The sequence below is a fragment of the Passer montanus genome, unplaced genomic scaffold (genome assembly GCF_014805655.1).
Source record: "Passer montanus isolate IOZ18808 unplaced genomic scaffold, ASM1480565v1 scaffold10, whole genome shotgun sequence".
Classification (NCBI taxonomy): Eukaryota; Metazoa; Chordata; class Aves; order Passeriformes; family Passeridae; genus Passer; species Passer montanus.
In genome coordinates, this window is record NW_024356505.1 from 14,935,152 (window position 1) to 14,950,150 (window position 14,999).

Below are 14,999 nucleotides of genomic sequence, written 5' to 3' on the forward strand. Positions count from 1 at the left end.
TGAAACTTTGAAGAGCACATTTGAAATTCATTTTTTTTACCTCTTTAAAAAGAGATAACTAATAAATTAAACTATTACAATGACCAAGATCTGATAAATAGAATTAGCTTCTAGTTATCTAGCTGGATCTCCAAGACAATTCACAAAGCAATCATTTTTTAAGGACCAAGATCTGATAAATAGAATTAGCTTCTAGTTATCTAGCTGGATCTTCAAGACAATTCACAAAGCAATCATTTTTTGAGTAGCTTATGAAACCATGTATGCAGCAGAAACTGTTCAAACAGAGCTGAAGTTTTTATTTACTCAGGAAAAACAAACAGTGTTAGGACTAGCTAGAACTGTAAACATCTACAGAACTCAATCATACACGTCTTATTTCCTGTTTGACTGTATCTGTATTCTGATAAGGCAAAAGTAGGGCATTTCTGCCATTGGCAAACACACACAGGAGGAAAATTGCTGAGTCACAAGCAGCACAGACAGCAGCACAGCAAAAACTATTCCAGTATTAATACATTATTTGTACATGTTTTTAATGTGCATTCATACTGAAGCCTTAAATAACTAGGACATATTTCTAAGGTCATAGGCAAGCAAACCATACTTCTACAAATTCAGATGGATGAATCATGAAGCCCATGGAAGACAGATGTTGAGAGCCCAGTGCAAGCTCTAGTTATAATTCTCCACTCAAACTGTCACTGGAGGAGGGAGCAACAGTTGTGGTGATTTGTATTACAAAACCAAAAAGCTCCAAATCACCTTATCTTTACAGTACAGCAATAACATTAGCAAAGATTACAGGACTTGGAATACACAAGGCCAGAGAAGCAGTGGTACTTCCTGAGGTTAGGCTCTTTTTATCTTGTTACCTGTTCTAGGTTTGAATTTCATAAAGCAGTGTCAATCTCCAGAGCACTGATGTTGCTAGAACAGGATAAATCATATTTCTGACCTTGCAAACAAGTGTCGGGAATCCAGAGTAAAGCCCAGAACAGTATGCTTAAAACTAATCTCCCTATTAATGAGGCCTATAGAGAAATAAATACTCTGCATACTGGGACAGGGTTTTTAAGTAATTTTACAACAGCTTTGTGGTACATAAGAGGCTCCTACACTGACTTTTCATATGCCTTTGATTAAATAATATACATAGGGCAGAGAAGAAGAGATAACCTTTCATTTCTTTTTCTTGCAAAGGGAGTTCTAACAATGATTTACATCAATCACTGAAATACCAGAATTAAATAGGAAAATAAAATCCATGTAACATATTAACTATATAGCATTTGTACCTGGTTTCTCCTCTTGTACTACAAATACACTAATATTTTAAGTTCTTAGGTTGTTATATAAACAGAATTTTCAATGTCAGATGTTCCGTTTGGGTTATATTAAATTGCAACAATCCACAGGGGTATAGAGCTGCATCAGACACTTAGTGACACAGCATTCCTAAAAATAAAAGCTAAGATTGTGGAAACATACATATTCTGAGATTTAGAGTGATGTCACAGCTACATGGCTCTAATCATCATTTTTGAAGATCAGAATTTAGGACTTCAAAGCTTAAATCCCTACTTATCATCTGTTACGTAAAATACAGGCTAAAATAGTCTGTAGCAGACAGTCCCAAATGGTCAGTGTGAACCTCAGGGGATTGGAGGCAAGGGGGGACGTTTGGAGAAAAAAAAAAATTTAAAAAGAGACAAGCAGTGAAAGATCAAGCATGGATTAGGAAATAATATGAACGGTATGGTAGTCTGACACTGAAATAACTATGCAATTCCAAGATTCACATTTTGTATTAATTTTGTATTTGGGCCAGGGGGAATACAGTACAAAAGGAAACAGAGTTGGTTTGTTTGGGTTGAGGTTTTTTTTCCCACCAATTTTTTTTCATCCAACTTTCAGACAAGATTCAAAGAATTGCATTCAAAATGCTGAAAATTACTTCATGTACATGGTATAAAATACCAGATACAGGAAAGGTAATTAGAGAACAACCAAACTATGGGGTATTTTCTACCTTGGGTGTAGAAAAACGGCTGAAGACAGTCATGAATCAAGTAATACTAGCCAGGTCCACTAGCAGCTGCTGGCAGCAGCAAATTCCTATGCAGCATCCACATAAACACTCAAAAGCAGTAAGTGCAGCCTAACTCCACTCTATAGGGCTGTAGCTTTTCCTGGAGTGGAGATCAAGTATTTATATATGCAGCAACAGGAGCAGGGAAAGGAGGTGTAACATGAAAGGGAAGTCACACCTTCAAAAAATGCATGAAAAAGCTGCATTGGACACACACAGCAGGCAAAGATGGTAACTGTCTAAAATAAAAGCAAGTCAGGACAGAGCTATTGTATTATCCTGGTTTTACTGGGCTGTGATTTAATAATTTTTGTGCTTTCAGGTTTCTGTTCCAGACCACCACCTGACACTTGGCAAAAAGGCTATCTATATCTGCTAGACTGGCAAAATGTTGCCGCCCTTCTGTGTGACAGAATAAATACATTGTCTCCCACTTTGCTGACCTTCCCGTTTCTACTTAGTAGCCATATTCTCCAGAAGAGAAACCATGCAGTCTGTTCTCTCCAGCACATAGCATGATAGAACAGTGGGCATAACAAGAAAAATACATTATCAAAAAATATATTCTATGTGATGACAATGGCTGCACTGCAAATTCAAGCCATACGATGCCAAGGAATGTGTGTTAATTATATTACAAAGTTAAAGAAAAAAGGCAATGCAAACTTAGTGGAAAAAATAAATCTTAATTATTTTGTTATTGCTGTGCTTGCCAGAATCCCTAGAATCCCACATAAGAAACCAATTCTAAACTAATTTTGAGCGGAAACTTTCTTCTATAAATGCAAAATACTGTCCAATAAGCAAGAGGGGAAAAAACCCCAAATACTTTAAACCACAGGAATTCTTAGTGAAATGGATGAAAGGACAATTAATAAGCAACACGTTGAATTTTGTTTCTAATATATTGATATGCACACATAGCACAGCTACTTCATTTTAGATTCTGCAAGCCTCTCCTTTATTCTCAGTGGACCTTTAAAAAGAAAAATCATGCCACTAACATTAAAAAAGTGATCAGTCATACAAATTCTACTTTTAACCCTTTAATCTGTTTCACCAAAATCCCAAGAACAATTATGAATGCTTTTCTTTACCACAGTAAAGTACTTAAGTGATTATCAATTCATCATATAACCAACAACCAAAGCTAGAGGCAAAAGGGTTTTTTCCTTTAGTATGCATGGGGAACACAGGCTATGCCTAAATGATTGTCCAGTTGTGCTCCAGCTGCTGAGCTCACACTAACCTGCATCCACACAAAGAGATGTTGTCCCACATTCTACTTTATATTTTTCACTGCTGAATGCACACATGCATGGGCACTTAACAGCAAAATGAACTGAAATAATACCAGGACAACACACAAAGTCGTTAGTGATTGTCAGCAGACACCTGCCTGATTCATCCCAGTCTCTTACATATAAAAAGCTTGCCTTAAGCCACTTTCAGAAAGTATCTTACATGCACAAAATAAACACTCCAGCAGTGATTTAAGCTAACCTGCTTGACTTTGAGGACTACTAATCCACTTCAGTACAGCAGGTAGAAGTGCACAGCTGAGAAGTGACACCACCCTAAACCACTTTTTAGCTTTGATTTGCCGCACAAGACTTTATAAAGAAACAGACTTGAGACTCACTATTTTAATCCTCTACTACAATTTCCCTCTTGAGTCAAGGTCAAATCTGTACATATAAAAGCATACCAGAGTGCCTGACATGGGCACACAGAAAGCCTGCTAACATCAGGACTTGAAAACATGGACTTGAAACCAGCTTGATCACACTGAACTACAGTGTATGTAAAGGGTCACTTAGCAGCACAATAACTTCATTAATAAAAATCAACAATCAAAAGCAACTGCTTGACAGAATACAATCACCAACACAAAGATCTTTTGAGGTTGTGGAATAGTAAAGTGCTACATCTATTTCCTACAACCTGAAATACAGCAAGCATACAGAGGTCCACCAAATTTCAGTAGGCACTATAGAAAAACTCACCTGTCCCTAGCTCCAGAGAGCATTCTGTCCCACTCTACCATCTTAAAAACTAGGGTCAAGTGAAGGTGTTCTTTTATTTTATGCATATATATAATGTATACACACACACACACATATTTAGCTTTTAAGTAACACCAGAAAACTCTGTAGACATTTAAGTGAGGCACATTTATTCAGATTGATGTAACCCTTTGAGATGTCTTTCACAAAACAGTTCTTTTTCTCCCCACAGACTTCCGCCTTCAGAAAACAGACATTCACTCTAGATTATTTAAACTTGGAAAAATGCAAGTGTTTTCTTTGAAAAAAATATCTATTGTTACAGCAAAAACTAGGGTTTCCTTTCAAGCAAGATCATATGATTACGCGTTTATATTTTACTTTCCGCAGGAATTTACACACCCCCCATTTGCATCCTGTTATTCATTTAGCGTTTCCCTTTACTTCAGCATGCTGCGTTAATAAAGTGGAGCCTTGGCTCAGCCTGGGCACTCAAGGTGACAATCAGTGCTCCCTCTCGCATTTGTCAGATTTATTCTACAGGGCTTTCCTGTCGAAATATATCCAATATATCCATGTATCCAGCTACACAAAACACTCTTTCAAAAAAGCCATTCTGAGAAGCGCTGCACAAACAGAACATGAAAATCAAATCTAGGGCTTTTCAGGGTTTTTTTGCTAATTCTGTTCTTCAAAGTACTAATTTTTCATTTGGAAGGTGAATTTTACTGAAATAGACTCCATGTTATTTAAGACAACTAAAATAGTATAAAGTTCTAATTTTCACTCTTCTATCAGTCAGAAATTGATAACTTTTGTTTATCTTCACTGAAGTCATAGATGTCAGTCTTTAAATACCTTCAGATGAAGACTGATACTAACCTGATTTGTAGCCCTACAACACAAAGATCTGAAAAGAAGTAGCAAAAACACTTTTTCTGCTAATAAAACCCTAGAAGACAGCTTCTAATGAAGGTATCAATTCTTTTTTCCTTGTAGAGAAATCATAGCCTTAAACTTTATGCAAGCACGTTCAAGTGCAAACTGGGGGGAAGAGGCAGGAAGAATAAAAATCAAGCAGTTCCATTGCACAGGAAATTGAGATGAGAAATTAATATTTACTATTATCATTCCATCCCAAGTAAGACAAAAACTGGCAATCTTGGAATTATTTCAAAAAACTTAATTAAAACAACCACAATAAAACACATTTCATTGAGACTAGAATTTCTCCATTTCACTAAAAAACACAGACAAGCAAAATAATTTCTTTTACAGCAGTCTATCTGATCTACATCTTGCAAAGATTTTCATGAAACAGAGGTGCCATGAGAACTCTCATTTGATGAGAGAAAATATTTGCATTTGAAAAAAGCACCACTAGAAATATTTGGCCAGCTGTAGCCTTAGAGCTTAGACTTCATACTAAGAATTGTCCTGAACAAGCGCAGAAATCAAGACACTTGGATATATTCTTCAAACAATAAAACATCATATAAATTCATAAGCACTAATAAACTGAAGCCAGTTGACACAATAAATGAAAACAAACATTCTGTATTCCTGCAGGAAAATGTGGAACTATTTAAGACAGGTTTCTTGAATCCTTTCACCCATGTTTTGGAGGCTGAGACAATCTTAAACTGATGAGGACAGAAGTTATTTTAATGTCAAAGAAACTTTAAAAACAACTTGAAATTTAATACCAACTTCATAGCAATCAAGATTCTTCACTACAGCTGATCAATAAGATTTCATCTTCAATATAATAACTGTAAAACCTCAGTGGCTGATAAAAGAAAAGGACAATTAATTAAATACAAGCTCCTTGCTTTATTCCCACAATGAAAAGGATCAGACTACTCCTGCCTTTGAAGAAACTGGCATGAAGCCAAGCAGTGCATCCCACCCTACAGAGCAGCTCAGGCAGTGAAGGACAGAGAGGGATAGGACTCCTTGGCCAGCTCGGAGGTGACCAAGGACACACACTTCTGACCCCATGACTACTTTTAGTGCTTCTGTACTACCCTGGCCAGGACTGGGGTCAGTGCACACCTGCCCACATAACTGGAGAACCTTAGCTGTCGCTTTAATGCCTCATGTCCTGCATTAATCAGGGCTTGGACATAGGAGAGATTTTGTCTCTATTCTTTACAAGTCACCTTTGCAATAAACTGTAGGAAGGGGCACTATCAATTACTTTATATCAAAGCAAAGTCATTTTTGATGAATCATTAAGCAAAATACAGCTGGATGGGAAGTCCTATGACATATTTTGAAACAGTAATAGTTTTACTAAGGCAATTTTCAGCGGGGGAAAAGAGAAATCTCTTGGGCATCTTTGACAGTCTGATGAAAAGGATTGAAGGACTCATTAAGGGCAATATTACTTCCAAATGCAAAGCTTTGCATGACTGGTGACCTAAGTGAAATATAAGTAGTTACATTTGGTTTCAAGAAAGTGGAAAGCTTACTTTACACAGTTACATTGTATATATTCACGCAACTGGAGGTTCCATTAAAATGCAGATAAATTTAACAGTTTTAAGCACTTAAACAGCTGAAATCAACATACGATATAAACTGAATTTTACAACCAGTTCAAACCCAAATAAATTCCCAGTGCTTACCGTCAAAAAAACTTTTTGCTCTCAGGTAACTGACGCTAAGCCTAAGCACAGACAGCTTATCCAACTTGGCGATCACATCCTGAGGGAAAGGCAGCAGGCTCGCCAGGCGGTCCAGCTCCGCGTTCAGGCGGTCCCTGTGTCTCTTGGAGGGATTGGATTTGACTCCTTCAGCCGGGGACGGCTTTACACTGCGGCAGAAAAACAAACACAATGTAAACGCCAGCTCCTTTCCAAAATGAAGGCAAATATTTGCTGTGCCTAACACTACATATTGTCTCAAACCGTAACAACCAATTCGTTTTCCCAAGTGACTTTGTTTCCCACTGGGAAAAAAAAAAAAAAAAAAAAAAAAAAAAGCCACCAACCTAAGATGCCCTAATATCCCCTCCAACACACACATTGTTAAATGAAGCAATTTGAGCTACAATATCTACTTGAACTTTTGAATGAACATTAGATTCAAAACCTTTGAGATTCAGCAATTTTTACAAAAATCTTCCTATGTTTTCAGTCAAAGATGACTTGAGTTCTTCCAAATGTTAGTATTCCAAATATACAGATAACTTCCAGTAATATTTGTCTACAAATAAATTTGATGATACATTTTTTCACTTCAATAACAATTTATCATGGATGTCCTTAATTTTTATCAGTTTGGAACAGGCTAGTATTAATTGAATATAACAAAAGTTTTAGTAACTTCCTAGGCATCCAAAACTGTACTAAAAACCATGAGACATAGCTCAGCCAGAATGTAAAATTTCTGTAGGAAACACTGTGAGCTCATCCCTTAAGTCATCTCACAGTTGAAGGCACTTCATTTGAGTACAGCACAGTAAAAGCATGCCTTTGTACAGTACAAAGAACAATTTAAAAATCTCTGTTATGAATTACATAATGAAGTTTTTGTAAACTTGCTATTTTCCATTCATATCCACTCTGAACTCCAATTCCAGATACTTGGACACTCACCCCCTTCCCACATACACAGAAGTCTGGGAAAAGGTTTAAACCCCTACTCATTTAAAGTACAACTAGTTCATTACAAGCCAATACTGAAACCAAATAATTTATCTGTCTAAGCCATAGTACATTTTATGTTCTTTATTAAACAGTCTTCTAATTAAAGAATGAGTCATTGTCACTTTTCCAGTACTGCAGTTCTACGTGAGATCTACATCAGTTATCAATTTGTGCTGCTCTCACAGAAATGTTGGTTCTGCAAGATGCATCACTCAAAAATACTGAGCAGAAAGACATTCAGCAGCTAATTTCTTCAGTATTTCATTTAATCTGCTCCCAACTGTCATCCTTACATCAATTACATGATGAGCAACTGCAAAAGCTCTAGTTATTTTTGCCACTGCTTGAAGTAAACCATACAGAAAAGTAATTTCATATTGTATTTTCAGTCAAATCAGTACTGATAGAGTGGACACTCCTATTTTTAGCTTGTTTTTACTTTATGTTTCAATTACACCTCTTGTTAGTTTAAATCCAAGCATTTCTTTTTACAACCATTGCTTATTCAATTGTCAAAAACTTGCACTTAAGCCTGGCTGCCTGCTCCCCAGCACTACAACTGCCCTTTTCCACATTAAAGGAGCCTTATGTGGAGCCTGGAAATGTGAAGACACCATAATGCAAAATGTTGATAACAGACAGAATTATAATGTATCAGCATAAATTACTTCCCAGATGGATAAAGTTAAACTTGCTGCAGAGTAAATATTGTAAATTAGTAGTGCTTTAGCCTAAAAATATCTGAAATGTGGGCAAAACAGTTGAATTAAGAATTAGGAAAATTCTTTCTCTTTAAGAAAACCATAGGTTCATCATCAATGTCAATGGATGACTAAGTACTTGGTTAGATGGGTGCTTTGGTCACAAATCATGACTTCGACACTAGCAGTTTACCATATTCCCAAGTGAACACTAAATAATTTAGCAAGGTTTTCTTCATACTCTCTTATGCTGGTAGAAAATTAATTTGCACAAGCCATATAATTAGCAAAACTTACATACAGCCCTAAAAAAATAAAAATCATCAGACATTAGTAGAAACATTAAAGGGTATTTCTTAAATATTTTTATGTATTAGACTGCATCTAAATGTAAAGACAAAATAACAAATTTCAAATATTAAGCATGCAACAGTTGAATAACAACCAGTGAACAGCTAACTACTATCAAATCAAAGTGGTCTGCTTCTGAAAAGCAGAGGACCTCACAGAAACCATTTAAGACATGCACAATTTACAAAATATATCAGCACTAAGTAACAGGCTTTTCTACCACAACAACTGTCCCCTGCTTTACTTTAAACTTGTGAATTGCCCAAGCAGCTAAAAACTATGTTCAACTTGCATTTATCTCATCAGATTGTCAGATGTGATTGTTTTTCTACTTTACATTTACTTTCTAAAGATTTCTCTTACTTTTATCTAGCTGAAAGCATTTCTGAATACTAAGTTACCAGTGTTTGCATCATAAGTCTTGCCATTTTCTCTCCCCCAAATCAAACACCAATTATCCCTAATTTTCCCCTTTGTCACCCTGCACCAACGAAAATTAATTATATAAAAATGGATCCTTCAGTGATGAAGGGAATGAAGGCAGAAATGCCAGGGGCATAAGCAGCAACTTAACCATTTTCCATCCATTTATATAAGCCCTCGATGCTAAAGACAGCCCAGATTCAATGCAGAAAATTGTCTCCAAGGCAAATTATGTGCTATGTCAAGATTAAATCCATGCATGTGCTTTATTTAAAAGAAAAAAAAAAAAGGACTAAAAAAAGGAAAAGAAGGAATGTGTTTAAGCTGATCTTTCTATTCTTAATCTTCTACCTTTCATAGGAAATATGAATTCTCTAACCAAAGGCCAGAGGTCTCTGTACACTCAGTGCCTCTGGACTTATCTACAACCCTTGTCACTCAAGAGCTGCAAGACAAGCAAGAACACTTAATTTTTTGATTTTACAATTTTTAAGGATTTCTCATCACAATACCTGTTTTCACAGGTCTGGTACAGCATACTTAATCAGAAGTTTTCACTACATATTCTCCTTCGCGTGCACCTTCATAGACATTAACCCTAAATGTTTAAAAAGTGCACAGCTACCTGAGTCTTAATTTGGCCTTTTGATAATAATTAAGTTTCAATATTTACATGCTCATTTGTATTATTTTAAATAGAAATTTTAGTAATTTCTGAGAAAATGCAAAGAGAGAACAAGTTTATTTTGTTCATAACAACATAAAGCATTAGGGGAAAACCCAACAGCCAAGCACTGAAAAGCATGACACCTTAATAACAAGACGGAAGTGTGAAATGAAATCAGAGAATAAATGAACGTGCAAAAAGAACACTACAGAGAGAGACCAAAAAAAATTGTTAAAAAACCCCAATTATTACTTCATCAGCTTAGGAAAGAGGGATATAAAGAAAAACATGTAAGCTACCTAACTAGTAAATTTCGTCTTCTCAGCTTTGAATATTTTTAATCTCGTATTTAATAGTACATGCAATAACATATCTTTTTCCTATACACAGGATTTCACTCAGTGGAGGCCAGGTATATAAAATCAGTTATGACACTAAGCAAGTTATAGAATCCTAAAAAATATACCTTTATTTACTTTATCAACTAAAAAATGCTTCTAAGCATTTACTCTTGCTTCCCACACTGAATTTACGATTACTGAAAATTCAGCTGATGATTTCTTTGGAAACAACACATAAGAATTACAGACTATCAACCTCTTAAAGTTATTGTCAACCAATCTTCAAAGGGCAGAAACCCTTTCCAGTGGCTCTTTCAGCAGAGACTGAAACCAGTCAAGATTCAAACTGCTGAAGGGATAAAGTTGTTTTATTAAAAAAACCTCAATCAGTGACATGCTACTCATCTGATGCTGGACTACAATTTGCCATCCATTAGCAAATAGTTAGTTCAGGTTGGTTTGGTGCATTAAGGATTCAACCAGAGTGATAGAAACACCCAGAACACCAATCACGGATCAAAGTTTGACACTCAGTTTTAACATATTTCACAACTTTCTAAGATAACAAGGCAGCATTTCTTGGGAAAAAAAGAAACAAAAAAGTATGTTCCTGTCTATTGACCATGTAACTTATGTATGTATACCTCCATTTGATGCATATTCTCTTTCTAAAAAGTATTCTTTTGCAAGAAACATGAACCAAAACCAGCCAATCAAAAAACTCACAAAACTTAAAACAAGTGGCTTTTAACAGTAAAGTCACTTAAAACAGTGATTTTGCTACCTGTAACATACAGTTACCCCAAGACTGACAAATATATATATATAAGAAGTCTGTTCTATGCAAGACAACAGTCTTACTACCTCCATCTCAAATGAGAGGTGCAGACTGCTTTGTAGCAGATACTTCTTTACACAAAGGAATATTCCAATGATTATTTTTCTTTTCTGATGAACTTCCTTTTTGAAAGCTTATTCTGGCACTTTTTGTTTGTTTGCCTTGAATGAACACATAAATAGTTCCAATTTTTTAAATTAAAATGTGTGCTCTGCTTTCTAACACTACCAGGACTACTCATTACTAAAGATCAGTCGGTCTAAACTCTGGAGTACTTAATGTCACAAATACATTAAAGATAACAAAGAAGAAAACCCTAATATTTTTTTTTAATTTGGTCTACTAGATAAACAAATCATAATGCTTTTTGTTTCTGCATAGCATGAAACATTTAGAACTCCCCACCCCATTCCTTGTCTATTACATTTATCCAGTTATACAAAACAATTCTTATCCAAACACCAAAAAAAAAGAAAAACAAACCAAATCAGAGCTAGTAGGCAGAATGACATAAAAACTGCAAGTTGGAGCTGTACTTATATAATACCTTTCATCTCACGTTAGAATCTATCTGCAGTAAACCCCACTTCCATAAAAGTAGTTTTTGCATTTTTCCTTCCAACTGCAATGCTAATATATTAGTTCATTTAATAATCAGTAGACAAAAGAAGTTGAAGACTTGGAAAAAAAAAGACCAAAACAGAAAGCAGGGGCCACGCATTGCTCCCCAAGCCTCAGTGGGGAGTGAAACATCCCCCAGCCCTGCTGCCACCAGGGGGACTCACAGGGTTTAAACCTTAAAGTGGGAGGAAATTTAAAGACTCCAAGATACTAAGAAAGTGATTTCTGTAGCATATTACAAGCAATTGCAGTGCACGTGTATAGCATCTTTTTCTTCTATCCCCTTACACGACAAGATAACAAAATGAATTGCAGGAACAACTGCCTATTGTGTTCCCCCACAACTGCGTTTCTTTTTCAGCTGCAATACTGTAATTCCCAACTGAATCAAAAAAGCACATTTCAACTCAGCACAGTCAGACAACAGCCTGTGATTCCCTCTCAAATTCAGCTCTCTACAGGGCACATAGTAAAAACCAGGAGTTGTAAGGAGGAAGTTTCCTAAGTTTCCTAAATTGTTGTAGAGTTATGACCATGGCTTTCATGAGTTATTTGTACCTAAAACAATAAGCATTTCTTCTGCTTAATTTTTCCCATGGCAACTATGGAATAATATTTAGACCTTCTTCCATTTCTATAAGCTGTCTACACATCTTACTAATTACTATGTGCCATTAACAGGTATATATATGGTAAATAAAACATTAGAACTACCAACAGATACCATCTCTTCTACAAAAGATATTAGTCCCAGTAATGTATCACCTCTACCTTTCTCTGTTCTCTTTTTTTTTTTTTTCCAGAATAACTGAATTCTACTGAGGGGAGAAAAAACTTAATTCAAAGAGATTAAAATGACAGTAGTGTCAAACTTTTATTAGCCAGCACCAAGTACATCTTTCCTCTCTCCTGCAATCATTTAAAAAAGGTTTATTGACTTTTTCACTTTTTTTTGGCCTAAAGGTATGGTCTGTATGTAGTTATTTGAGAAATCAGAGCCCTCTGGGCCACTAGCAATGTTCTCCAAGGCTAGCCCAACAGAAGCAGCAACCAAAGAGCATAAGGTATTTTGGGAAGAAAAAAACAAACACCTGAACATGAAAAATGTGTTAAAAGCAAGATAAATGTCTTACATAAAAATAATTTCCAGTAACCCAAGCAAGGTGGGTTAATAATTAGCCTCCATTTCAATTACAGGTGAACAAACGGTTTCAATATGAATGCGTTTACTTTGAGAAGAAACTTCTCCCTCTGATCCTAAGGCCAATAGATAAATAGTTCCCATTAGTAATAAAGCTTCAAGTTCAACTAATCAAAGCAGTTCAGCCAACTTGCGTAATAAGAAGAGATTGGGAAAAGGATTACTTACATAGGCACTACAGTAAGGTAAAACAAAAAGGTTTCACATCCTCTATCCAAGACTAACCAAAATTTAGTAATAAGCTAGACGTTAAGAGATCTTACCAGCAAGGCAGAACCTCACCTTTCACAATCAGAACCACTTGCCTTTAGCTATTAGTAGGCTACACATGCCACCAGTACATTTCATTTCCTTATCAACGCTAATTTCATTCTTAAAAATCCAAATCTACAGTGTGAATTTAACTAGGTACCTCTACATTTTTTATTTGGAAATGAATGGTCAAAAAAGCAGGCACTAGTATTTTCATAATTAATGCATTTTCTAGCAGGGAGAATTATATATACACATACATATATATACACATACACACATGTATATACACATATACACATTTCTATACTTTTTTTCCTAATTTGTGGGGTAAAACCCCAAGCTAGGTACATGCATTCATTCTAACAACTCCAACCATAAAGAAGCAAGCAGTCAAGCTCATTCCCTTCACCCCAAGACTGAGTTGTCTGTTGTGAATCTAAAAACATATCATCCACAATACTATTTCATCAAATATTTTCCATTCTCTCCATCTATACTTTTGTGGCCCTTGTAGTTATTTTACATCTACGGAAGTAGCCCACAGAAATGCACTTGGGTTTTTTGAGCTTTGCTTATTTTTCTTGCAACTCGGTAGTTTACCTTTGCTACTTTTTATGACCTAGAGATTCTTGACTTTCAGTTGAAAGTGCAAGTTAAGCATCTCTTCTAGCCTAAAAATTCCCCTCTCATGAGAGCAACATTTTAGTGAAGCATATAAAACCTAGGATGCAAACCTAAAGCAGGTGCAGCAAACAAAATTACTTTGGCACTAAACTATTCCCATAGTTTCAAAAATATAAATTAATAAACAAAAAGCTACTATTTAGTTAGGCTTTTTTTTTTCTTTTCTTCTTCTTCCAACAGTAGTTGGGTTTCTTTGACTGTGCACAACTAAACGCATCTCATGCGGTACCGGAGGATTCAAGAGGAGGGTTCAAGCCGGGGTTCAGCCCTCCAAGGCAGGGCCCAAACCGACTGGAACCTGCCAAGCCTTTCCCGACTCCGACACCTGAGCGGGCCGGCGGCCGCGCGGTGCGGAGCGGAGCGGGAGCGGTGCGGGAGCGCGGCCCCCGCCCGCGGCACCCACCCCGGCGGGGCGAGCGCAGCCACGGCGCGGAGCCGTCACCTCAGATGCCTCCCAATCTAGGTCAGCCGGCTGCGCCGCGCTGCCGGCACCGCTCCCTCCTTCCACCGCCCCGACCCTCCGCGCCCCGACACTCCCTTCTTATTTTTTTTCGGGGTGGGGGGAGAAACCCTAAAAGCAGTAAGAGTCCGCGACGCAGCAGCACTCCCGGCGCCCCGGCACCGCACCGCCCCCGCCGGGCCCCCGCGGCGCGGAGCGGGGCAGGACGGCGCGCCCCCGGGAAGCCCGGCGCTCGCACTCCCCTCCTCGCCTCGCCCCTCGCCCGCCCGCGGAGCCGCTTACATTTTCTGCACAGGTTTCCGCCGCTTGCGACTGGCGTAGGTGACATTGGGGTTCATGCTGCCGCGGCTCTAGCGCCCCGCGCCGCGGGCGCCGCCGGGGCCCCGGTCCTGCTGCCCGCGGCCGCCCGGAGCTCGCTCGCTGTGGCGGTGGCGCCTTCCCCGGGCGGGCGAGGACGGGAGGCGGAGGCGCTGCGGGGCGGGTTCCCAGGTGATCGGCGGCGGCTACACCCACTCGCCGCCCCCGGAGGGCACAGGTATGGGGGCGGTCGGGGCTTTCCAGCGCCGCTCGCTCCGCGTCTCCCCGCCGAGGCGACGCCGTCCCCTGTCGGCTCCTCTGCGGCGGAGGGAGGGTGCGCGGCGGGCTCTGCACCCCGGCGCGGCCGCCGTCTGCTGGCCGAGCGCCTGTCAGAGTGCGCGGCGCCGGG

General features: G+C 38.2%; 1 protein-coding gene across 1 annotated transcript in view; it reads right to left on the reverse strand.

The window, feature by feature from the left end:
* Positions 1–14,993, reverse strand: part of AHR (aryl hydrocarbon receptor) — a 59,340-nt gene extending 44,347 nt beyond the window's left edge. The window contains exons 1-2 of the mRNA XM_039710049.1: positions 14,576–14,993; positions 6,729–6,916 (exon numbers count right to left, since the gene is read on the reverse strand). Coding sequence (XP_039565983.1) covers positions 6,729–6,916; positions 14,576–14,631 — 244 coding nt within the window. The 5' untranslated portion in view covers positions 14,632–14,993. The remainder of the gene's footprint in view (positions 1–6,728; positions 6,917–14,575) is intronic.
* Between the last annotated feature and the right edge of the window lie 6 nt (positions 14,994–14,999).